The sequence below is a fragment of the Crocuta crocuta genome, unplaced genomic scaffold (genome assembly GCF_008692635.1).
Source record: "Crocuta crocuta isolate KB4526 unplaced genomic scaffold, BGI_CrCroc_1.0 scaffold20, whole genome shotgun sequence".
NCBI classification, from domain to species: domain Eukaryota; kingdom Metazoa; phylum Chordata; class Mammalia; order Carnivora; family Hyaenidae; genus Crocuta; species Crocuta crocuta.
The window spans coordinates 835,799-862,956 of NW_027527932.1; the positions used below are offsets into that span (position 1 = coordinate 835,799).

General features: G+C 36.9%; 2 protein-coding genes across 8 annotated transcripts in view; one reads left to right on the forward strand and one right to left on the reverse strand.

The window, feature by feature from the left end:
- The window catches only part of PPP1R42 (protein phosphatase 1 regulatory subunit 42), a 53,812-nt gene that overhangs the window by 23,420 nt on the left and 3,234 nt on the right, over positions 1-27,158 (forward strand). The window contains exons 6-9 of one of the 5 annotated variants that reach the window (XM_077751777.1): positions 11,751-11,868; positions 16,220-16,351; positions 23,336-23,495; positions 25,190-25,555. In XM_077751777.1, the coding sequence (XP_077607903.1) occupies positions 11,751-11,868; positions 16,220-16,351; positions 23,336-23,495; positions 25,190-25,205 (426 nt within the window). In that variant the 3' untranslated portion in view covers positions 25,206-25,555. Of the gene's footprint in view, positions 1-11,750; positions 11,869-16,219; positions 16,440-23,335; positions 23,496-25,189; positions 25,556-27,158 lie in introns of those variants that run through there. The other 4 variants (XM_077751775.1, XM_077751778.1, XM_077751779.1 and 1 more) reach the window with 4 other exon arrangements.
- LOC144221314 (uncharacterized) overlaps positions 1-27,158 on the reverse strand; it is a 70,668-nt gene that overhangs the window by 12,399 nt on the left and 31,111 nt on the right. For 2 of the 3 annotated variants that reach the window (XM_077751783.1, XM_077751782.1), the window contains exon 5: positions 13,346-13,443. In XM_077751783.1, coding sequence (XP_077607909.1) covers positions 13,373-13,443 — 71 coding nt within the window. In that variant the 3' untranslated portion in view covers positions 13,346-13,372. The remainder of the gene's footprint in view (positions 1-13,345; positions 13,444-27,158) is intronic. The other variant, XM_077751781.1, reaches the window with a different exon arrangement.

Genomic DNA, 27,158 nt, shown 5'->3' on the forward strand with positions numbered 1-27,158 from the left:
TTCTAAATCCTAAAGCAACCACGAAAATTAAAAAGATGTTTATAACTAGTAAGTCAGTAATAGAAAATGAGATGCAAAAATAGGGGAGAGCCGGAGAAAAGGATAAGGGAATAGATGAGACAAATAAAAGATGGTAGTTTTAAACTCAGTTATATCAGTAATTATATTAAATGTAAATAGTCTGAGCATTACAGTTAAAAGGCAGAGATGGTAAGACTGGATTTTAAAAATCCAATCATGTGCTCTCTATAAGAAACATACTTTAAATATAAAGATACATTAAGGTTAAAAGTAAAATCATAGGGAAATATATACAATAAAAACAAATAATAAAGCTGGAGTAGCTATATTTTTTTAATATTTTTATTTATTTCTATGAGAGAGAGAGAGAGAGAGAGATAGCGTGAGCAGGGGAGGGTCAGAGAGAAAGGGAGTCACAGACTGAAACAGGCTCCAGGCTCTGAGCTGGCAGTCAGCACAGAGCCCCACGCGGGGCTCGAACCGCGAGATCATGACCTAAGCGAAAGTCGGACACTTAACCGACTAAGCCACTCAGGCGCCCCTGTNAGTAAGCCACCCAGGCGCCCCCGGAGTAGCTATATTAATATAAGATAAAAATTGACTTCAGGAGTGCCTGGGTGGCTCAGTTGGTTGAGTGGCCAACTTCGGCTCAGGTCATGATCTCGCAGTTTGTGGGTTCGAGCCCCGCATCAGGCGCTGTGTTGACAGCTCAGAGCCTGGAGCCTGCTTTGGATTCTGTGTCTCCCCCTCTCTCTTCCCCTTTGCTGCTCATGTCTGTCTCTCTGTCTCTCAAAAATAAATAAATGTTAAAAAGAAGGAAATAAAAATATCTTTACTTGAATACATATACAATCATAAAAAATCTGGGACGCCTGAGTGGCTCAGTCGATTAAACATCCAACTCTTGATTTTAGCTCAGGTCATGATCTCATGGTCTTGAGATCTAGTCCTGTGTCAGGCTCCACACTGTGCATGTTAATATTATCTTTCTACCTTTGCCCCTCTCCCCTGGTTATGCTCACTCTCTAAAATAAAATGTAAAAAAATTGTTTTAATCATTTAAAAATCTACAAAAAGCTATTAGAACTTATAGCATAAATTTAGCAATGCCACAGGATACAAAAGCAATCTGCAAAAATCAGTTTTTACACACTAGCAATGAACTAGAAAGTGATATTTTTTAAGATGCCAAACACAATTCATGTCAAAAAACATAAAATACAGAAGGATAAATTTAAGAAAATAAGTGTAAGGGCTATACAATAAAATACTACAAAATATTGTTGGGAGAAAATAATGAAGACCTAAATAAATGGAAGAGATATCATTTTCATGAATTAGAAGAGTCTATATTATTAAAGTGTTAATTCTTTCTAAATTAATCTATACATTCAACACAATCCCAATCAAAATCCTTGCAGAAAGAACCTGGGGCACCTGGTGACTCCGCCTGTTAGGCCTCCAACTTTGGCTCAGGTAATGATCTCATGGTTTGTGAGTTCAAGCCCTGCACTGGGCTCTGTGCTTACAACTCAGAGCCTGGATCCCGCTTCAGATTCTGTGTCTCCCTCTCTCTCTGACCCTCCCCTACTCACACTCTGTGTGTGTCTCTCTCTCAAAAATAAACATTAAAAAATAAGAAAAAAATAAAATGTATATGATAAAGCAAAGGACCTAAAATACTGAAACAATACTGGTAAAAAGAATAATGTTGAAGAATAATGTTGAAGAATTCATTCTACTTCATTTCATGATAGTGTTACAATAATCAAGACAGTGCATTATTGACATAGGATGGACACAGAGATCAAGATTTATAAAGAAATCTACACTTGTGTTCAACTGATTTTCTTACACAGGCTCTGAGATAATTCAATAAGAAGGATATCTTTTCATCAAATTCTGGTGGAACCACTGGATACCCAAGTAGAAAAGTGAGACTCCACCCTTCATATCAAATACAAAAATTTACTCAAAATGGTATCCAAATTTAACTACTAAGACATAAAACCTCTAGATAAAAAACACAGAGGGGACAAGAGTTCTTTAAAGAACTCAGACACAAAAACCAAAGACCCATAAAAAACTGTTACATTGCGGGCGCCTGGGTGGCTTAGTCGGTTAAGCGTCTGACTTTCGCTTAGGTCATGATCTTGCGGTTCGTGGGTTCGAGCCCCGCGTAGGGCTCTGTGCTGACTGCCAGCTCAGAGCCTGGAGCCTGTTTCAGAGTCTGTCACTCCCTCTCTCTCTGACCCTCCCCTGCTCACGCTGTCTCTCTCTCGCTCTCTCTCTCCAAGAAATAAATAAAACATTTAAAAAAATTTTTAAAAAAAACTTACATTGGACTTCATCAAAATTTAAAACTTGTTCTTTAAATGACATTTAATGAAATGGTAAACCACAGGTAGAGAGAAAATATTAGCTACCTTATATGTAATAAACTATTTTTATCCAGAATATATAAAGAACTTTTGCAACCCTATGGTAGGAAGACAAGCAATACAAATGTCCAAAGTTGGATGTTTAAGACTGAGCCCCACAGGCACCCCTTGATGATTTCTTATAAAGTTAANCTGGGTGGCTTAGTCGGTTAAGCGTCTGACTTTCGCTTAGGTCATGATCTTGCGATTCGTGGGTTCGAGCCCCGCGTAGGGCTCTGTGCTGACTGCCAGCTCAGAGCCTGGAGCCTGTTTCAGAGTCTGTCACTCCCTCTCTCTCTGACCCTCCCCTGCTCACGCTGTCTCTCTCTCTCTCTCTCTCCAAGAAATAAATAAAACATTTAAAAAAAATTTTTAAAAAAACTTACATTGGACTTCATCAAAATTTAAAACTTGTTCTTTAAATGACATTTAATGAAATGGTAAACCACAGGTAGAGAGAAAATATTAGCTACCTTATATGTAATAAACTATTTTTATCCAGAATATATAAAGAACTTTTGCAACCCTATGGTAGGAAGACAAGCAATATAAATGTCCAAAGTTGGATGTTTAAGACTGAGCCCCACAGGCACCCCTTGATGATTTCTTATAAAGTTAAATATCCACTTACCATATGACTCAGCAACCCCGTTCTTGGGTATTTACTCAAGTCATATAAAAAACTATGTTCACACAACTATCTGTATGCAATTCTTTACAGTAACTTTATTTGTAATTTTAGAAACAACCAAGTTTCCCTCAAATGGGCAATGGTAAACAAATCTTATTCCACGCAGAAGAATACTACCCAACAATAAAAATGAAAGAGCTACTGATGCACACAACATGGACAAATTAAAAAACATTATACTGAGAGAAATAAGGTAGACAAAAGAGTACATACTGTATGACTCCATTTATATGAAACTTCATTTATATGAAACTACATATAAATGTCTATAGTACCAAATGTATCAATAGTTGCTGAATGGGAACGGGAAGAAGTTGACTGGAAAGGGCCATGAGTGAGTGAGTCTTCTGGAATAATGAAAACATTCTGTCTTGATTATAGTGCTTATTACATGGATGTATATGATTTAGTTTTTTGTTGTTTTTATTTTATGTTTATTTTTGAGAGAGAGAGCGTGTGTGAGTAGGGGAGGGGCAGAGAGAGACACACACACAGAGAAAAGCAGGCTCCAGGCTCTGAGCTGTCAACACAGAGCCCGATGTGGGTCTTGAACTCGTGAACTGCGAGATTGTAACCTGAGCCCAAGTTGACGCTCAACTGACGGAGCCGCCCAGGTGCCCTATGACTTAGTTTTTTAAACGGATGCGTACTGTATATAAGTTACATCTCAATAGTTAATTTTTAACTAATATTAGAAAAACTTTGAAAACCAAAGGACATGAATTTCTAGACTGAAATTGTCTCCCCAATGCCAACACAGATAGAAACTGACCCATACCCAGGTCCAACATTAAAAGTTTTTAGGACACCAGGAGTAAAGAATTCCTAAAGAATTTGACAGAGGTGAAAAAAAAGATCATAATACAAAAAATAAAAATGGAATCAGAATTATCAGACTTTCTATCTGGAAGACAGTAGAATAATGTCTCCAAAATTTTGAGATAAGAATATTCAAAATCTGGAATTATATACTCCATCAATTTTTCAATCAATTATAAGGTGTAAAATACATTTGAACATGCAAGCTCTCAAAAAAATGTATATGCCACATGTTCTTTCTCAGGCAACTCTTGAAAAATGAGTTCCATCTAACCAGGACAGAAAACTAGGAAAAGGGGCGCCTGGGTGGCTTAGTCGGTTAAGCGTCCGACTTTTGCTTAGGTCATGATCTCGCGGTTCGTGGGTTCGAGCCCCGCGTCGGGCTCTGTGCTGACTGTCAGCTCAGAGCCTGGAGCCTGTTTCAGTCTATGACTCCCTCTCTCTCTGACCCTCCCCTGCTCACGCTGTCTCTCTCTCTCTCTCTCCTAGAAATAAATAAAAAAACATTAAAAAAAATTAAAAAAAAAGAAAACTAGGAAAAGGGAAGACACAGGATGTAGGAAACAGGAGAAAGGCTAAAGAAATTCCCAGAATGAATATGAAGGACTCTGAAGAGGAGTCTTAGGACAGCATCTCCCAGCCCAGGTTACAGCAGGCTGAACTGGTGATAAATACATAGAAAAATAAGCAGATAATCAACCGAATTTTAACTGTAGAGAAAATAAAAAGCAATCATAGTGCATTATGTGATTTAGCTTTGAACAATATTTAAGTGAGCTTAATTATATAGCCAATAAATACTAACTGCATTAAAAATTTTAGTATAATTCTATTGACAGGATTGGGGAAGGGAAGTTTATAAGGGTTGGAGTGGTACTTATGAGAATTATATCATCTTCTTCCAAAGCAGGAATTCAGTAGATAAATATATAAGATTTTAAAATAAATAAATAGCGGCTGTTATTTATTAAAATGTGGAGATAAGTATGTGTGGAGACAGCTGTTGAAATTGAAAGATGTTTTGTTACAAGCCCTCAAGTATGCTTTAAGTTTTGTTACAACCTCTATCTATGCTCTTATTTTTTAAACAGTGTTGACTGCATTGCTTTAGTTTTAAAAAATCGAATTTGAGAAATTGGTAAGGAACACCTGGTTATAGAATTCTGTTACATACCACCATATTCCCCTTTACACTGAGAGCCTTTAAGAGCAAGAATTTTTATTGCTTTCAGAATTCCCTACAGTTCAGCCCAGTGAGTGCTTGGCACATAACAGGCACCTACTATATGTTTACAGAATGAATGAAGAAAGGAACAATAAAAAAATATTCAACCATCTGAGGAAGGAATGTAAACCATTCAGCAAGTACCTGAGGCTGGGTTATGCCAAAAATTGCATTTTTGGCCCATAGAGAGAAGATACACAGGGAGTTAAGGATTAAATTTCAAGTTCTTTTATTTCCAGCAAGGAGACAAGTGATTTAAAATGCTCGCACAGCTTCTTGGAAGGGGAATATAGACTTGCCTAGCATTCATTTGAAATGTGCTCTCATGGTCCATTTCAAATCATCTTCCAATGACTTAGTAAAAGGACATGTTGAAGTTTAGCAACAAAACATTAACTTGTTTCTTGATATGTATTACTGGGGTCAGTGTCTCCACTTTTTTTTTTTTTTTTTTTTGGCTTTCATTTTTCCATTCTTTATGCTCACTGATTGAAGCTGCCCCAAAGCTTCTGACATCAAACCCTGTGCCACGGGAGAGAAAGCTCAATGTGCCATATATAAGGTCACTGACATCCATCCTAAAAGTCTTCAACAACAGACAGCTTTGTGCCATGGGGAAAAAGAAGTGGACATCATTAGAGGCTCCTAACAAAACCCTATAATTACCCAAGGTTTTTAGCAACTTAAAGCAGCTGCTTTTATAAAGACATCCATAGCTTCCTCGCATACACCTACAGAAAATGCATGAAAAAAGAAAATAAAAAGGGGAAATAATGGCTCCTTACATAGTTAAATAACTTGGAATCTTCCAATCAAGATTTTGGTTTGAGCAGTGGGAAAGATATTTGGGAAAAATTAAAGGAACACATGTAACAACAATAACAAAAAATACTATCAGGGCAACTAAAAATCCTGGAGCTCCATGGAAGGAATAAGGAAAGGAAAAAAGAAAAGAGAACTGTATTACCAGTAAATATAGACATTCCCAAATGATGCCCATGCCATAGCCTACTGAGGGTACCAGAGCCACTAGTGGATACGCACCTGTTAAGAAGCTTCCTGTTATTCGGGATTCCATTCCCTCCCTTCACACCTCGCACAGACCCACAGCCGCCAAAGACTCCTCCTCCCAAGACCCTCCAACCCTGCCCTCATTTCTCCTATTCCCGTGTCCAAAGCTGGTCCAGGTCAGAGATTCGGGGCAAGGGAGTGGGGAGGTGAGGGTGGAAGAGGAGTAGAGGAAGAAACAGAAGAGCAGAAAATAAATCCTGTCTTTGCTCATTCCATTTTCACAGCCCCTCCAATCAGCAAATTTTTCAAAGAAATTTTAAAATTTCTCCTTTATAATTCTTGTCCTCCTGCTAATCCCAGATGCACTGATTCATTGCACGCATTCATTCTTCTTATACATTCACTCAAAACACCCACCGTCTGGCAGTGCCTCCTAGCCTATGGGGGAGACAACAGTGAACAAAAAACAGATAGAGTCCCTGGCCTTGAAGAGCTCTCTCCTCATTGAAGGGAAGAGAAACATTAAGCATGTGATTACCCCAAAACAAATGTAAAATTGCACCTGTGGCAAATAATACAAAGAAAAAGTAGGTGATTCTGAGGGCTTCCAAAAGGAGAATTTGCCTTAGTTAGGGAGCTCAGTGAAGGCTTCCCTTAGGAAGGGATTGCTAAACTGCATCCTGAGAGAACAGAAAGGATTATCAGGTAGAGAATAGCCTGTGCAAAGGCCCCACAGCAGGTGAGAGCATGGCAAAGATGCGAACAGTAAACAGATGATGTGAAGATGCAGTATAATACAAATAGAGGCTGATGGGTAGACGGGCTACATAGATCATGACAGTTTTGTCTTTAACCTAAGAACAATGGGGAATCATCGAAGGTGTTTAAGCAAAGAGTAAAATAGTTACAGCTTAGTATTTTGAAAAGACTAGCGTAGCTACAGTGGAGAACAGACTGGAAGAAGCTTAGACATGTTAGGAAATGAGAGATGGTAGAAACTTAGAGTTGCTGTGGAAATGAAGTGAGGAGACACTCTGGAGAGCTTTTTGGGAAATCAAGTGTACAGAACTTGGTGGTGAGTTGGATATATGGAGCATTTGAAGAAGGAGTGGTCAAGAAAGATTCTCTGGGTTCTGCCTTGCATAACAGAAAAAGAGTCACATTCAACGGAGTGGGAGAAGATCATGAGTATTGGTCTTGAAAAGTTTGAGGTGGCTTTTAGTGTTCCAGAGAAAATATTAAATGGACAATTGGATATATAAAGCCAGAACTCAATAGACAGAAGGATGTGGGTGACTTCAGCATATTGGTTACGTGGTCACTTAAGCTGACATCATGAACAAGACTGCCTAGATATGGAAGGAGAGAGTGTATGATGAAAATGCTCAATGTAGTTTCCCACAAAATCTGGTTCTTCCTGTCACGTACAGATGATTTTTCCTTCCTCGGTGTAACAGATGTTTTACTATTTTCATCAGCGTGGCTATTCTTTTTCTGTAAAGGGTCTGCACATAAATGGAGTCCATGGTGGGTTACAGACAACTGTTTTTCTAGCCATGATTTTACAGTCTGCTGTGCTCCAGGGAAGGAAACAAATAATGTTTGAAAGGAATAAATGCAGATTATAGAAAAGGAAGCAAGCGAATTGATTCCTGAAGGTCTGCCACAGAGACACCTATCTACTCCTGTTCCCCAAAGGAAACTGTATGCTCAGAAAACATGGTGATGCACCTGGAGAGGTTTTATAGCCACTGTCACTACACAGATTATCTTTGGGCTTCTTCTCAATTAAATAGGTTCTTTCTATGGGCTGACTCAGGCAACAGTCCACCAGGTATAGCTCTGTTTTTTTGTTTTTTTTTTTTTAATGAGATGTGTTGTTCTCCAGTCTCAAAGGCAACTTTTAGAAAACACCTTGTTTACACATGGGGGATTTCTATGGTCAGAAGTTTGTGGGACACCTGGGTGGCTCAGTCAGTTAAACGTCGACTCTTGATTTTGCCTTAGGTCATGATCTCACCGGTTTGTGAGATTGAGCCCCACGGTCAGGCTCTGTGCTGACAGTGTGGAGCCTGCTTGGGATTCCCTCTCCCTCTTTGCCTCTCCCCTGCTCATGTTCTCTCTCTCAAGATAAATAAATATGAAAAAAAGTTTTTTAAATGTTTGTTACTTGTAGAGTGAGAGATTCATGCAGGATCTGGGAGCCTGCAAAGATGTAGAATCACAAAGTCATTAGAGAGCAGTCAGTAAGGTAAGATGCTCCAAAGGAGTGAAATTTAGGAAGTCCAAGATTGGCAAGGTTTGGCTTAGTGATAAGGTTAGCAGTGCCTATTCAGAAGCACCAGGCTGCAGGAATGCTCAGTGATTGAACAAGCACAGCCAGTGGCCTAGACCAAATAAGGTCCGAGGATCAGCAGCATCAGCATCAGGAATGCAAAATCTCAGCTTCTTCCCCAGACCACACATATCAGAATCTGCATTTAATGAATGGGATCCCTAGGTGATTCTTTTTTATGTTTATTTATTTATTTTGAGAAAGAGAGAGAAATTTTGTGTGCATGAACAGGGGAGGAGCAGAGAGAGAGGGAGGGACAGAAGGGGCTCAATCTCTCGACCACAAAATCATGACCTGAGCAGATATCAAGGGTCAAAGACGCTTAAATGACTGAGCCATCCAGGTGCTCTGAGATCCTTAGATGGTTTTTAAGCACATCATCTTAAACAGTTTGAGAAACACTGCTGTCTACTACTATATCAGGAGGTGTAGGGATGGTAGGTTAGAGACAGGATAAAAGCCATTAAGAGAGGGAGAGACTGGAAATGTAAATGCAAAACAAAGAAGACTGCAGAAAGAGAAGGCCTATGGAAAAGCAAAAGATCAAGAGAACTGATTAATTTGAAAAAAAGAGGTGGGACTCTTCCTTTGTTGAAAAAATAGGAAAGAGGATGAAGAAGTGTGAGACCAGAGGCAGAAAACTGAGAAACCTCCATGGGCAACGACCCAGTTCTCTCCAGTAAAATTGATCGCAAAGTTAAACACTGAGGACAAAGAGGTCTTAAGCCAAACAATACTCCATAATTTAAATTCACAGATCTCTAGTTTAACATTTACTTTTGGTTAACATTTCTTTGCATTTTTTCCTTTAACTCCTTTAAATAAGTATGCTTCAGTGGATTAAAATTTTAAATACTTCACTGGCCAGTTACAACAAAACTTCCATTTCTACAAGTAGCTTGATAAGCCATGAACTTCATTAGGGCCAACATTATACACCTTGATGACATATTAAGTCAAATAAATATCATGGTTGCAAAAATGGATAAAGACTTGAAAGAACAAGAACATTAAAAAAATCTTTACCTATGGTTTTTATGTCTGTGAAGTTTGCTAAATCAATAAAATGATCTGAAAAGTTCATCTCACAGTCAGATACATTAGTGATTTACTTCATTGGTTTTCTGATGACCATTTATCATGAGGTTAAAGCATCTTCAGAATGAATAGTGGAAATAAAAAATTTGATGTGCTTGCCTCTTAGATAAACTAAATATCTGATTTATAAGACACAAACGAACAAACCACTATGGCCTGTCATGTTTTTCCAGTTTCTAATTTATTCAACCTCTGCTCAATATTGATCCTGACAAGCAGAGTAACCCAAAGATAAATTTATTCACTCTACAGTTTAGTCAGAAACAAGCCAAAAATTATAGATTTTCCCAGGCAGATGATGACAAGCAGTCAGGGGGATGACAAATGGCTGTCTTTAGATTTAGTTAGGACAGTTAGACCAGACATTTCCAATAAAGATTGCATGCTGGTCAAATACAGGTTCATCAGTGGCCATCATTAATTGTAGAGCAAGCACTGCCAGTTCCTGCAAGCGCCTGCACAGGAGCTTGGGCACCAGCCCTGCATGGAAAATAGAATCAGCTCCTCAGTATTTCACAGCACACCTCTAAGTGATAGCATGACATGATCATTTATCAAACAGAGACTGTCCAGAAGAGTGTCTGCTCCCTTTAGTAACATTGAAGGGCAGGAAAGTGAAAGCATTTTATTAAAGACAGGAAGGCAATGAACTACCAGAGCGTATCCAAAGGGTAATCATATTTCAGCACAGGATTAGTTTAGTCTTAAATAAACATACCCTGGAGGGAGTAGGTTGAGAGTCATTTATCAAGTGAGAAACAATTAACAAAACTCTACAGGACTCTCTTTATCTATACAAATTTTAAGTTCTCTTATTATTGTTATTAGTTAGCTTTTGGGATGATGGGCATCATATTCAACACTACAAAAATGCATTGCACAATTCCTTCCTTAGAGGTTTTTAGACTAAGAGAAATACCGTGAAACTCTCACATAAAATAATCGTGGCTGTATCAAATGCTGTTGAACAAATGTTGTGGAGAGGGCATAATCCAGAGCCCAAGATTGAAGGATGAAGTTGCAAATTCTGAAGAGAACTTTATTGTAAGAAGTCAACTACTAGATAGTCAGAGGCACATTCTTCCTTACAACGGGTTTTGCTCTTTATTGACCAAAATTAAGAGAAAGGTTATTAGCTAAAAGGTGGTAGGGCAGACAAAAAGAAAATTAATATATTTATTACTTCCCTTCTTTGTTCCAGACACTTTATATGCCACAACAACTAATCCTAACTATTCGCACTGTATAAATGAGGACACGGATTTGACTAAGGTTATACAGTAAGCAGTACTGCCAGGAAGGATGGGGTTGTCTGTATTTTTTTTAATTCCTATATATTTTTCACAAATTATTTATTTCGATACCTCAGAGTCTAGTACAGAACTTAGCCCATGATTCATAAGTATTTTGTTAAATAATGAAGTGGGTAGAATTGGAAAGATTTTTACCATTTTATGTAGAAAAACATTGACCTCAGGAAGACTGAGACCCACCATGTGCGCTGCACTAGGTCCTAGTAATTATTCCCCTAAAATACCATTTCTTCATGTAGATAGAGGCACATATCTGGATGTTCCAAATTTGTTACCTCCATGATATCACAGAGTTTTGTGGAGATTTTTTTTTTTTCATGTAAGCTCTGTGCCCAAAGTAGGGCTTGAACTCACTACCCCAAGATCAAGAGTCACATACTCCACCAACTGAGCCAGCCAGGTGACCCCTGTGGGGATTTTTAATATGTGGAAAGGAACTCATAGTTTTTTAAAAAATCTGAAATTTAAAGAAAAAAATGCAGCCTTATCAAAAGAAATTTTTCCAGGGCACCTGGGTGGGTCAGTCATTTAAGCATCTGATTTCAGCTCAGGTCATGATCTTGCAGTTCATGGAGTTTGAGCCTCCAGTTCGAGTCTCAAGTCCAGCTCTGTGCTGACAGCTCAGAGCCTGGACCTTGCTTCCGATTCTGTGTCTCCCTCTCCGTCTATCCCTCCCCCTCCCACTCTCTCTCTCTCTCAAAAAATAAATAAAAAACAACAAAAAATTCTAATATAAAAAATTAAAAGTTAACTGATATGAAAGAAATACTGATGATTATGAAATACTTGTGTCTTGCTTTTTCTTTTCTAATTATAGGATTTGGAATTTTTACTGAACAAGTTGATGAAGCTGTGGAAAATGGATCTAAATGGAAATCCTGTTTGTCTCAAACCTAAATACAGAGACAGACTGATATTGGTGTCCAAATCACTGGGTACACATTTATATTATATTAATATAATTTTCTTAGAGAAAGAGACCTGGTTAATTTTTAGTTACTTTAACAGGAAACTTGAGAAATACAAATATAACATCTAAATCTATAAAAATAGTCAACTTAAAATTCAATAAATTAAATAAAAGTGAAAGTTAAAACTGAGAAATAAAAGATGAAAAAGTATCTTCTGTTCAGAAATAATTAAGGCAACATATGCCCTTTCTTTAAAAATGGTTAGTCATAAATGTGTAGAACTTGCTGACCTTTTGCCAAATTCTTACAGGCACAAATCCTCTGAAGATCCCAAGAGAGTCTTTAGCTCTTGGATCTGTATATAAAAATAATCAAAATTTTAATTGCTTGACAATTATTAAGAACGTACAGGGGTTCACTTCATTTGAAAGGAAAGCAAGGTAGGGAGTCCCTTTATGAGATCCTTAGAAATAACAACATTCTGATTGTGCAGTATACTGGGGGTAATGGGCCATATCTTCTCAGTAGGGACCAAGGCAGTCATCAGAGAGACCAGGGCTGTCTTCTCACAAAGGGTATTTGTGGGAAGGTTTCCTATATATGAACTTTTATGACATGCTATACTTGAGTATAAAAGTAATGTATGGCAAAACCATTTCAAAGCTCATAGCTGTAGTGAACCTTGATTAATCACGATGTTAGTGCAGCAGTTCTCTTAGTGGAGGGAGGGGTTGACAGAGGGTGTATCAGAAAATCCAAGATTTTTCAAAGTACATATCCAAGGGTCACACCTTGCCCATCACCCTTGACCCTACCAGTCAAAGGAAGGAAACAGAATACACGGGGAGAACAGTCATGTGTATTTTTTATACGTCATACAGAAGAATCTGCAGGGCACCTTCCCCCAACTCTCCATCTCCTTTCCTCCACACACAATTGTTATTACTCCACTTTCCTTAGGAAGCAGAGTAAATATAACTAACGTTAGATGATTAAGAACCTTCCAATGTTGGGGCGCCTGGGTGGCTTAGTCGGTTAAGCGTCCGACTTAGGTCATGATCTTGCATTCGTGGGTTCGAGCCCTGCGTCGGGCTCTGTGCTGACTGCCAGCTCGGAGCCTGGAGCCTGTTTCAGAGTCTGTCACTTCTTCTCTCTCTGACCCTCCCCTGCTCGCGCTGTCTCTCTCTCTCTCTCTCTCTCTCTCTCTCCCCCTCTCCCTCTTAGAAATAAATAGAACATTAAAACAATTAAAAAAAAAAAAGAACCTTCCAATGTTAATGGAACGATTTCTGGAAACTCTTTTCATGATATGGTACTGTAGGTGATGCAATGAAAGATGTGGAGATAAGGCACTGATTTCCAAATAAATAGGACTTAGTCAAACATTTTAAAATAAATATTTTCTAAGACACATTTTGTGATTATAAAATTCATACACATTTTATATAAAAATATACATTTCTTATAGAAATGCAGATAATATAGAAAAGAAAATGAATACCTTCATAATCCTACCATAAATCTGCTGTTAACACTTTGGTATACATCCTCTCAGTCTCTTCTCTTTGATTCCAGCTTGTCTTTTTTTCACGTTTTCTCCTAAATACAAAACCAAATTACAAAAAGTGAATTGAGGACCTGGTTTGATATGTCCCAGTAAGGACTGTGGGGGTGGGGGGGCATCTCATGCTTTGTAAGTAACCCAGTCCTCCCCCAAACAGAATGACAAGCCATATATTTCGTTTACGTAGCATGGGTAGAACAAATTTTATGTTAAGAACAACCATTAAAACAAATCTCATAGGTCTCTGATCTTATATCCATTACCTGGCTTCCCCTCCTGAACCACCTCTACATGATCATTTGCTTAAAGATGAAATAAGGCTTACTGAGGTATAGCCTCCTAGTAATTTCTCAGCTCTGTCTGGAACACTAACATGAGGAAAAAGAGATCATGGTAAAGGACTTGGATTTTTCATTCCTTATCTTTATAATGGATGTTTTAAAAATATGTATTGATTGGGGCACCTGGGTGGCTTAGTCGGTTAAGCGTCCGACTTTCGCTCAGGTCATGATCTCGCAGTTCGTGGGTTCGGGCCCCGCGTCGGGCTCTGTGCTGACTGCCAGCTCAGAGCCTGGAGCCTGTTTCAGTCTGTGACTCCCTCTCTCTCTGACCCTCCCCTGCTCACGCTGTCTCTCTCTCTCTCCTAGAAATAAATTAAAAAATAAATAAATAAATAAAATAAAATAAAAAATATGTATTGATTTACACATATCACATCCAAAAAGACACTAACAAATTATACAATTATTAATAAAAATAAATCTTAAAAGGTATCAATAAATCCAAGTGGTTGGGAAAACTGAGCATAAAATAATGACCTTTAATGTAAAGTGCTAAGTACTAAGATGCTTGATAATGTAACATTTAACCAATTTCTTCCATTATAATTTGGAGAGTACTAATTTCAGCTAAAATAAGTACATGAGACAAAGTACAGAAACAATTATACTACTAAGGTTTGTAGTTCTACTTTATATTTTCAGTTTCACAAGTTTATTTTGTACTTAGGGTCTAACGATATCATGAGTCATATTTAAGTGGCAATGTTAATACTTTTCAGTACTGCAGTCAAGGATACTGTCAGGATACTGTCATAACGATATTATGAGTCATGTTTAAGCGGCAGTGTTACTACTTTTAGTAGTACAATCAAGGATATTTTATCAGAATACTGTCATTTGCTCTTTAAGAATATGATTTAAAATCTTTTACTACATTCTTTTCTCATTCTGGAATCCAGTGGAAGACATTACATGGATGATAGGAGAAAATATATATTTAATTTAAAAACTACTATATAGAGGGCACATGGGTAGCTCAGTCAGTTGAGCTTCTGACTCTTGATTTCAGCTCAGGTCATGATCTAACAGTTCACGGGACGGAGCCCTGCATCTGGCTCTCCACTGACAATGAGGAGCCTGCTTAGGATTCTCTCTCTCCCTCTCTCTCTGCCCCTCCCTGTTCATTCTCTCTCTCTCTCAAAAGAAATAAACATTAAAAAGGCCCAAAATCTACTATATAAAAAGATAGTCTTTTTATCAAGTGAAGGCTACCTGTATTCATGTGATTACATGTAACACAAAATGTCCTATAAGGGCATATATTTTATAATATATGTATTCTATATACACATATAATGGAATACTGTCAGCCATTAAAAATTGTGTTTAAAGAAAGACATGGTAAAATGATCACAATACAATATTAAAAATTAGAATGTAATACTGCATAGAGTTCCAATTTTATATAATATACACACATGCATAGTTACATAAGCAGAAAACAAAAAATGTTGAAAATATACTGTTAGTGGCCTTCAGTGATTATTTCTGGTTGTAGAATATAGGAAATATTGTTTTCTTTTTCCACTTTTGTATTTTCCAAATATCTTACAGCATACAAAAATTTTTTGTGTAATTTAAGATGCTCAATTTTCAAAACTTTTTTAGAGGAACAAAATATAAACATAGTTGAAATCTTCATAGAACCAAGAAGCTAGCTGTGTGGGTTGTTCCTATTATATCTATATCCTAGAATATAATAAGCATTATTAATATATGTGCTTTTAAAATACCATGCTACGGGCACCTGGGTGGCTTAGTCGGTTAAGCGTCCGACTTTCATTTAGGTCATGATCTCGCGGTTCGTGGGTTCGAGCCCCGCGTCGGGCTCTGTGCTGACTGCCAGCTCAGAGCCTGGAGCCTGTTTCAGAGTCTGTCACTCCCTCTCTCTCTGACCCTCCCCTGCTCACGCTGTCTCTCTCTCTCTCTCCTAGAAATAAATAAAACATTAAAAAAAAAGTAAAAAATAAATAAATAAATAAAATACCATGCTAAATGTACAAAACTTCTTATTCACTTTAACATAAAATATATATTGTTTTTTCTAAGAATAATAACCATAATATGGAAATGAATAGACAGTATCTAATTTTTGTTGAATATTACAACATTTTTGTTTTTAAAGACAACACTATAATTTACATAAGATCCCAGAAGGGAAACCATACATCAAATTGTTTACAGTGATTATCTTTGCCAGTGATGGAAAGAAGAGGTATGGGTAGTAATTGTAGTCTTTTTATGTTTTTTTCCACTATGTTTCAGTTGTTTATCATCAGCACATATCTTTTTTTGAAATCAGAAAAAAAAATAATTAAAAATAAATAAAAAGGAACAAAAATGTGCAAGTAAGGTATTTTCTTTAAAAAATTACTTCAACTTACGGTGTAATTTAAGTTCAGAAATATATATATGGATATTACCTATATATTTATATATTGTATTTCTTAACATATGTATTTCTCTCTAGAATTTCTTGATGGAAAAGAAATTAAAAATATGGAAAGACAATTCCTTATAAATTGGAAAGCATCAAAAGATGCCAAGAAAATCAGCAAGAAAAAGAACAGTAAAAACGAGGATGCAAGTAACTCATACATAAGTAAGCAGATTGTCATTCATTTGTTGACCACTTCTACTAGCAAAGGGAATGTTCTACTCAGCAAAAAAATATACCAAGAAATAAGAAACTTTTGTTTAGATTTTTTGTTTAAGAGTTTGGGTTTTTTAAAAACTTATTTACAAATCCTAAGAAATTCTACCTGTAATGTTTACCTATGAAAATGGTAGCTACTGTCAACAAAAGCTGTTCATAATGAGTCTGACTGTGTCAGTATGAAAACAGCCATGCGGGTGGAGGAAAATATTAATTTTATATCTGGCAAAAGTACATAGCTTAATTATGTAAATGGTGAAACAACAATCAGCTATGTAAATTGTGAAACCTAAGTCACTAGTATATTTGTTTAGCAGCAGTGCAAAAATCACATTTTCCATCAGGATAAAAAATAAAAATGTAGGACAACCACATCTGTGGCCTATACTCGGTAGCCTGTCCCTTTCTTATGTACATGGCCCAACACTTGAATGTTTGATTACAATGTGCTTAAGGTAACATACGTTACATTTTCTTTTTTCTTTAATGTTTTATTGTATTTTTGATAGAGAGACGGAGTGCAAGTGTGGGAGGGGCAGAGAGAGACGGAGAGAAGAATCCAAAGCAGGCTCCAGGCTCTGAGCCATCAGCACAGAGCCCAGTGCAAGGCCTGAACTCATGAACCGTGAGATCATGGTATGAGCCCAAGTCAGACGCTTAACCACTGAGCCACCAAAGCACCCCAAGTTTACATCCATTACAAAGGACAGATCAACCTCCCTTGCCTAACTAATGCAACTAAATGTAGCTAAGTGTAACATGTAACAATTATCTCTAACCTACTTGGAAGCACCTTAGAAATCATTCTTCACAGATTCTATAGTCCACAACATTGGAATAAGCCTCTTCCTCTGTTCCATGATAGTATTTGAATGCTAATAGTCCTCGTTTCACAGCTAATGGGATGGGATCATAGAAAGGGGTTAGGCCAGGGGAATACGGAAAGGGAAACTGGAAGAGTGCAGCGGGGCTTTATGCATGGATACCATATCCTAGGAACTCTGCCGATCCCGAACGAGGAGGTTGAGGTGAGGAGAAGCAGAGGTAGAAAGGCATGGAGCTCTGATGATTTTGCTTTATCGCGTCCACTGAATATGAACTATGGGAAATCATTTTGAAGAACAGGACTTTCTGAACTGAGAGTATACTCATGAGTGATGATACTGTGCTGGCAATATGAATTTTTCAAGGTCTGAAACCTATAAAATGAACAGGAAGCATTTCTTCTCCTCTATTTACCCCTGGCTATTTTTGAAGGACAGAACCAGATCCAGGATAAAAATTCCGGTATTTTACATATTTTCAGTTTTATACCAAAGATGCCAAAGTACTTTCTTAATACTAGAGTATTCACAGAATTCAATACCAGTTCTCACCCAAAAATTTAACCTATTCCCAAAATAGTGCAGTTTCCTCCATCTTAATATATTTAAAAAATTCTTCCTACTTCAGAAATAATTAATCTTTTTTAACTTCTCCAATGAAAGTCAACAAAGTAACAATTATAATGTACCCTAAAATTGATACTTTAAGAAAATTACACTGTCAGGGTGCCTGGGTGGCTCAGTAGGTTAAGCATCAACTTTAGCTCAGGTCATGATCTCATGGTTGGTGTGTTCAAGCCCTGTGTCAAGCTCTGTGCTGACAGTTCAGAGCCTGGAGCCTGCTTCAAATTCTGTGTCTCCATCTCTCTCTGCCCCTCCCTTGCACTCCGTCTCTCTCTCACTCTCTCTCTCAAAAATAAATATACATTTAAAAAAATTTTTGAATTACACTCTCATCTGATTTTCTCAATAAAATAATCATTAATTTCTTCATAATCTAGTGTGAACACTAACTTTAAAAAGCAATCTTTAGGGGCGCCTGGGTGGCTTAGTCGGTTAAGCGTCCGACTTTCGCTTAGGTCATGATCTCGCGGTTTGTGGGTTCGAGCCCCGCGTCGGGCTCTGTGCTGACTGCCAGCTCANATAAAAAAGCAATCTTTAGAGCCATATACAGTAACAACAAACTATCTTAAAAGGAAAATTAAAAAAACAATCCTATTTACAATAGCACAAAAAAGAATAAAGTACCTACAAATAAATTTAACTAGGAAGGAAAGAAAAAAAAAGATGGAAGAACTGTATACGGAAAACAACAAAACACTAATAAAAGAAATTAATACACAAACAAATGGAAAGACATCCTGTGTTCATGAACTGGAAAACTTAGTATTATTAAAATGTTCATAATAACCAAAACAGTTGACAGATTCAGAATAACCCCTATCAAAATCTTAATGGCACTTTCACAGAATTGAAAAAAACAATTCTAAAATATATATGGAACTATACAGGACCACAAATAGCCAAATCAACCTTGAAAAAAAAGAACAAAGCTGTAGGTATCACACTTCCTGATTTCAAAATGTATTACAAGATACAGTAATCAAAACAGTATAATACTAGCATAAAACAGGCACACAAATAAATGGAACAGAATAGAAAACTCAAAACTAAATCCATCTATAAATGCTCAACTGATTTTCAACAAGGGTGCCAAGAATACACAGTAGGGAAGGATAGTGAAGTGTTGAGAAAATTGGATATCCACATGCAAAAGAACCCTTATCTTATACCATTCACAAAAATCTACTCAAAATGGATTAAAGACTTAAACCTAAGGCCTGAAACTAGAAAACTCTAGAAGAAAAAATAGGAGAAACGTTTCATGACCTTGGTCTTGGCAATGATTTCACGGATATGACACCAAAAAGCACAAGCGACAAAAACAAAACAAACAAGTGGTAGGTACTACATCAAACTAAAAAGCTCATGCAAGGCAAAGGAAATAATCAACAGAGTAAAAAGAAAACCTACAGAATGGGAGAAAATACTTGCAAACTATGCATCTGATATGGGGTTAAGCTCCAAAATATATACAGAACTACTACAACTCAACAGCAAAGAAAACTAATAACCACATTAAAAAATGGGCTAGGGACCCAACAAGCATATCTCCAAATGGCCTAAAGGTATATTTTTAAAATGCTCAATGTCGTTAATCAACATGGAAATGCAAATCAAAGCCATAATGAGATATCACCACATACCCGTCAGATGGCTACTATCAAAAAAACAAAAGACAACAGGAGTTGGTGAGGATGTAGAGAAATTTGAACCCTTGTACACTGTTGATGGCGATGCAAAATGCTGCGGCCACTATGAAAACTAGTATGATAGTGCATCAAAATTTAAAAATAGAACTATCATACGATCTAGCAATTCCAGTTTTCTGTATTCATCCAAAGGAACTGAAGTTAAGATCTTGAAGAGACATTAGCAATGCTGTGTTTGCTGCAGCACTATTCACAATAGCCAAGATGTAGAAACAACCTAAATGTCCATTGACAGATGAATGGATAAAGAAAACATGATATATACATACAATAAAATACTATTCAGCCTTTAAAAAGAAGGAAATTCTGCAACATGTGTCAACATGATGACATTATGCTAAATGAAATAAGCCAGTCACAGAAAGACAAATACTGTATGATTCCACTTATATGAGGTATCCAAAACAGTCAAATTCATAGAATCAAAGAGTAGAATGGTGGTTGCCAGAGGCTGGGGTATAGAGGAAATGGGGAATTATTCATCAAATTTCAGTTAAGCAAGATGAATAAGCTCTATAGATTTACTGTACCTATTTATTGTACCTATGACCAAAAACAATTACTTAAGAATTTGTTAATGAGGTAAATCTCATGTTAACTGTTCTTACCATATGCATTAAAAAAAAAAAAAAGGTTCTCTACATCAAGGAAACAAAAGTAAAAGATGATCTACTGAATAGGAGAAGATATTTGCAAATGATATATCCAATAAATGTTTGGTATTCAAAATATATAAAGAACTTATACAAGTCAACACCAAAAAACCAAATAATCCAATTAAAAAATGGGCAGAAGATATAAACAGACATTTCTCCAAAGAAGACATATACAGATGACCAACAGACACATGAAAAGATACTCAACATTACTCATCATCAGGGAAATGCAAATCAAAACTACAATGAGGTATCACCTGATACCTGTCAGAATGGCAAGAATAAAAACGATAAGAAACAATAAGTGTTGGCAAAGAGGTCAATAAAAAGGAATTCTCGTGCACTGTTGGTGGAAAAACAAACTGGTGTACCCAATGTGGACTACTGTATGGATGTTCCTCAAAAAGTTAAAAAAAAACTACAATCCAGTAATCATACTACAAAACAGGAAAACACTAATTCAAAGGGATATATGCACCCTTATGTTTATTGCATTATTTACAGTAGCCAAATTATAGAAGCAGTGTCCATTGATAAATGAATGGATAAAGATGTGGTGTATATAGACAATGGAATATTATTCAGCCATAAGAAAGAATGAAATCTTGCCATTTGCAACAACATGGATGGAGCTAGAGAGTATAATGCTAAGCAAAATAAGTCAGTCAGAGAAAGACAAATACCATATGATTTCACTCATGTGGAATTTAAGAAACAAAAGAGCCAAGGGAAAAAAAAAAAAGAGAGACAAACCAAAAAACAGACTCTTCACTACAGAGAACAGACTGACGGTTACGAGAGGGGGAATGGGTGGGGAAGATGGGTGTAACACGTGAAGGGGATCAGAATGCACCTACATGGGGAGCACTGAGTAATGTACAGAATTGTTGAATTGTACACCTACATTGTACACCTGAAATTAGTATAACACTGTATGCTATCTGGGATTAAAATTTAAAACTTAATAAAATTTAAATCAAAAAAGAATTTTAACTCCTCTAACCATAAATTTTTTAAAAAGCCAAATAGAATGTTACATAGTACAAAAGTATCATTTCACACCTTATCGTAGTTGTTATTATAGTAATCATTAATAATTTAAAATAGGAAGCACAGCAATCTAGGAAACAGAGAAAAGGGGCAAGGGAAGAAAAGAGAGGTAATTCTTACTGTATTAAACATTTCAGATATTTATAAACATCACTGCATTTAATCACTATAACCTATGGGGAAGATAATTATTATATCCATTCTGTAGATAAGAAAGCGGAGTTTTTAGAAGGATGAAATAACTTACCTAAGGTCACAAAGATAGCAAGGGGTACGGAGATTAATCAAAGTTAATCTAACTTCACCAAACAGTCTGGCTTCTAGTGACTCTAGCAATGAATGACTGGCTCAGCTGTGCTTGGATGTAAGGACAATGATGTCTGCTCTGCATAGAAATTCACTTCAGGGACACCTGGGTGGCTCGTCCAACTCCAGTTCAGGTCATGATCAGGTCATGGCTTGTGAGTTTAAGCCCTGCGTTGGCCTCTCTGCTAACAGCTAAGAGCCTGGAGCCTGCCTGCCTCCGATTCTGTGCCCCTCTCTCCCTCTGCCCCTCCCCTGCTCATGCTCTGTCTCTCTTTCTCTCTCTCTCTCTCAAGAATAAATAAACATTAAAAAAATTTTTTTAAAGGAAATTCACTTCAAATTGGTGGGAATTTAAGAAAATCTGCAGATATGTAAATATGTGATAATGTAAAATAATTTTATAAAAGGGAACTGCAGAAAAAATGGGATAATATGAAAAAATTTTTAAATAGATAAAATGGGATAATATGAAAAAAATTTTTAAATACATTGTATGATTTACTATACTGAAAAACAAACTCTAAGGTCAATTAAATTTGAAAAAAATGAAAGCTGACTAGCTGCAAAGAAAATGATCTGAGTTTGCCTCAGGAATACTTAGGTATTCTCCTTCGGCTACTTGCAGGTATCTTTCTCTCTCACCTCCTACACATTTGCCACCTCTGTCTAAACAACTGCTACAGTTCTGAGCCTTACAGGTTTAAAACCAGCGACAACTACGGAAACACGTTTGAAGCGCACAGTAACTCTGTCCGGAAGTACGGGGCCAGCCCCTTAACACCACGGTCTGCTTACAAAGGCTCTGTCAGGACGGCTCCAAAAAGTGGAAAGCAAGAATTAAAGTTTAGAGCACATATTATGTATTTTTAAAATCTACAGTATTCCTTGAGGTCCTTAGAAGAGCTGAGATGAATCTTTTAAAGATACCGCTGCACATACAATCAAATACATTGTCAGTGAACAGGAATTCTTAGGAAGAGAGTAATTTTTGCATTTCCTCACCTTTTACATATTTTTGATAGCCTTATAAATTTGGAGATCTATCTCGGGGATTATGCTAAGATTATTAGGAACTATGACTTCAGACTTCAAGGATCTTATGATAAAAAATCGTGTCCTAAATATAGCCACTTAACTAACCCAAATTTGGAAACAAAATCAAACACTTTAATAAAATCCAAAGCACAGGCATATCTTTTAGTACATATCTTTTGTAGTGCTTCCATGAAAACATTCATTTATTCATGTAATAAATATTTGAGCACAGGACCATGCTAGGCACTGTAATTAGAGGCAAATAAAACAGTCCCCACTTACAGGGAAATAACTGCTGGAAAGGGAGGAGGATCTGTAAACAGGGAAATGATGCGGAACGGTAAGTACCAAAATAAAGGTATGAACATACTCCAAAACTATACATAAACTATGCATAACTAATGCACTCTCTAAAGGCTAAACACTCCGAAAAGCTAAACTCAGAACAGCAGAATGCAAGAAAAGTTAATATTTATATTAAAGTTGGTGTACACATTTTGTCTATGACAAGTTGACCATAAACTTTCCTGGGTAGGTTTTTATGTATGAAAGTCTGTGATACTTTATCTGGGATATTATTTTTTAATTGGTCTTACTGTGGATCTATTTACTTTAATCCCATTTCATAAATTATAATTTTGGATAGTCTAATGCTGTTGTATGCCATGTTTACAATTTAGTTATTAGTTTCAAAGCAGAATCCTTTTAATTCTTTGTATGCTACAGGTAACTTTGAAACAATGCATCACATAGTTCCTGTTTATTACCCACAGGTGGGTAAGCCAAAATTAATTTTTTTCTCTGATATACCGAGATATTTTGTAAATGGAAATGCATCCTCAGAAAGCTCCCAAGAAGATAACCCTAAAATTACTGAAGATATGAGGTAGGTTCTTTCAAATATTTGTGTTTCTTTCTTGGGGGAAGATGGGGGAAGAAGGGTTACCCTGTTAACAACACAGAGGAAGAGAGTCCCTCCAGCTGTCTCCTTGTTCTCTGTTCGCAATTCTTGACCAAGCACAATCCCCCGCCCAAATAGTTCAGTTCATTATTGGTCTGCTCAAATAATCACATAGTTGTGGTGGAACGACTAGTTCAAGAAGAGCTGGGAGTCATAAACTATATGTAATCACTGAGGTAGGGCCAACGACTCAGGACAGCCCCAGGAGCAGCAGGTAAAGATGTCTGAATGAGCAGGGATCGTATCAAAGGAGACTGAGGCCCAGTTGATGTTGGGTGGTCCACTAGTGGGCAGATGACTCTGCCAAGGGCATCTGGTGGCAGAAACGAGGGGAAACCCAGAGCAGAGCATTACAAAGGTAGGCTATTCTTACCATTTCCCCAAATCAAAGGTTCTTAATCTGGTGTCCCTGAAGGAGACGTTACAAGTTTCATTAGATTCTCAAAGAGGCTTATGATCTAAAAAATTAGTTTAAGAGTCACTATTCTAAACCTTGAGTATATGTATAAGGTAGCTCTATATGAATCAACTTTAAGTTTCCTGATAAGGAGAAAATTGCTTTTTTAGTTTTAAGAAATGATATTGCTTCAATGTAAAGATAAACCATACCAGAAAAGAAGTTTATTTATTCATAAAACTAAAAAGCACCTGCTACATGCTGGGCAATACTGAATATAAAAACTCAAATGAGATAGCCCTGATCTCAAAAATTTTGCAACTAGCTGGTTGGAGAGTCAAATGTGATACAATCACTGTAGCATGTGATAAATGCTATGAACATTAGGAGTCAGGTCCTAATACAGCCTACAAATTATTTATTCAACTTTTTCTCATTTATAGCCCAATTGATTTTTCCAATCATATCATGGTAGTCAATACAATGTAATGTAATGAAAGGGGCAACGGTGTATTGCACTGAGAAAGTAATCAGAGTCAGGGTACATACTCTAGAATAGATTTCCTTTTTCGAGAACTGCCTGCTGAAGATCAGGTAGGTTTATCATGGGACCCTCTTTACAGAGTCTGGTCAAGGAACGGTGACTTAGCATTCCATAACGAAGCCCACCTAGAGAAGACCGAGGCATATTGTCCTACCCCATTCCCTGAAGAGCGACTTAGACTTGCGGAGAAGGAGGCATAAGGGAGAAGGGTCTCCGGAAAATGCTTTATTTGGGAAGAGGGAAAATGGTATGGAGGGAGTCCTAGTCTTGCCTCATCTCCATTCACCAAAAACAAACAAAAAACACAGAAGCTGCATGAGAATTTGCTTTACTGCTTACGTCCTTTGCCATTACCAGCAAAACCTCACCACTCTGTCCATGGCACCCCGGTAGTTTCTAAAAGATTTACACAACTAGGGTCAATTCCATGACAGTGTTCTTCAGTTTCATTTCTTCGCCAAGCATTTTGAAAGTTCTTGCTAATAGATCATCAAGGTGGAAAGGAAAACAATAAAAATGGACACAGACTCAGAAAACAGTGTTGGTAAATTCTAATACACTGTTAGATCAGTCGTGAACTGTTGCACATCCCGTGTATTCTACAGCCCCAAGCAAAGCTCTAATCACTGCACTGACAAAAGAGCAAATGAATCATTCTATCCTCATGTTCGTAACTAGGAACACTCATCTCTAACTACCATGCACTGCAAAGACGGGCTGCTTTAAAAGAAGCTGGCAGAATAGAGAGGCTCCTGTGAGAAGAAAACAATGTCTTGCTTCTGTCACTGGCAATGAAGTCAATTATGTTCAATCCCAAATCTTCAGTTTTATAATGTGAAAAAATATTTTTGCTTTAAAGATGTTTTATTTCTCGGGTGCCTAGGTGGTTCAGTCGGTTAAGCGTCTGATTTCAGCTCAGCTCATGATTTCACAGTTCATGATTTCAAGCCCCACGTCGGGCTCTGTGCGGACAGCTCAGAGCCTGGACCCTGCTTTGGATTCTGTGGCTCCCTCTCTCTCTGTCCGTTCCCCACTCACTCTCCATCTCTCTCTCTCAAAAATAAACAAAAAACATTAAAAAAATTAAAAGGTTTCTATTCCTTCAGATAACATGTGTACTGAGGGCATACTAAAACATCATTTTGGTATCATAAAATATTTAAGTTTACTAAATGGAAATATCAGTTCTACCTCTCTTAATTAAAAGGTGACCAATATGGAATTTCGTTAAGCTCTTGGTAAAGATTTTTATTGTGTGCCTATTGCTAACATTTTATGAATTTAGCATAAAACAAGAGATAATGAGAATAAAGCTAGGTCACTGAGGTGTTAGAAAAAGACCCAACCCAAACAGAAAGAATACATTTTTATACCTAAAAATCTAGGAAGTTGACGAAAACAACTCCTTCCCTTAATTAATTTAAGGGAAGAATGAGCTAGCATCAGCAGACATGTCACCTACAGTCTACATTTAATGCTCAGAGGTATAAAGGAGCTTAGAATCTTCTTCCAAAATGATACAAGTATGTGTCCCATACTCCTTTAAGGTTCTGCACATTAGGACCTGTGTTCACATCTATGTGAACACAGTGAAGCAACATCTGTCCAATGACAGGGGAATGTTTTCCACCTTCTTTATAAATGTGTGCAGTCTGTGCTCATGTATATTTATACAAGACTGCTTTCCCTACAGGGAGGAAAAAGTCAGACTCACTGACGTTGTTTTTGACCCTCAAACTGAACTTGATACTATCAATGTACACTTTAATTAAAGATTAGCTCAAAACTATTTTTTATCTAAAGGCTGACTGTAAACAAATGCCTTGACTGTTCAATTAAAAATAATTTATGGTATTAAAAAGATTGTTTCTTTCTGTGTGTGTCACAGTAAATACTTTTGACAGGTGTTTCCTCTCTTTTCAATCATGCTAGGAGGTGCTTGAGACTTAGTAATTTTTAAATAGACATTAAATGCATTTACATATTGTAAATAAGATCCACTGAGACTACTGTAGAGCACTGTACACTGAAGGAAGCAAATTGTTACTTGATTATTTATCTTTAAACCCTAAGCTATGTCCATAGAGTCAATCCATCTCTTTTGTTACTGTAAAAATAACTGTGTAGCTGGGCAGAATGGCCTTAGGTTTCAGATACCTTCAAGGAATGTGAATCTCTGGGACCCATAATTCACAGGAAATGTTAAATGTATGTTACTTAACTATTTATAAAATACCTACTATCTTTAGTTAGAATGTGGAAGTATTAGGTTTCTTTGAGTTAAAAAGTGAACTTTAAAAACAGTGAAAACAACTTGCTTTCACCACTGCTAAGACTATGTTTGAACAGTTGTAACAACAGTTCTATGTGTCTCAAGAGTTTTTAAAACTTAGGTAATATTTTTAGTTACAATCTCTGGGATGATCTTACAGAAACCCATCTGCAAAACTCTAAATTCCTTTAATTATGCTATGATAAACCTAACATCAGTCTAATAAATTTTATATGCAAAATAAACTTCTATTTCTAATTTAAGACTTACAGTTAGTTGTCAAATAACTTCTAAAATTAGGACATCCCCCTCAAAAAGAGCATTAGTGGTAAGCAACAAAGGTTTGGTTTTTTGTTTTTTTTTTTGGAACAATTT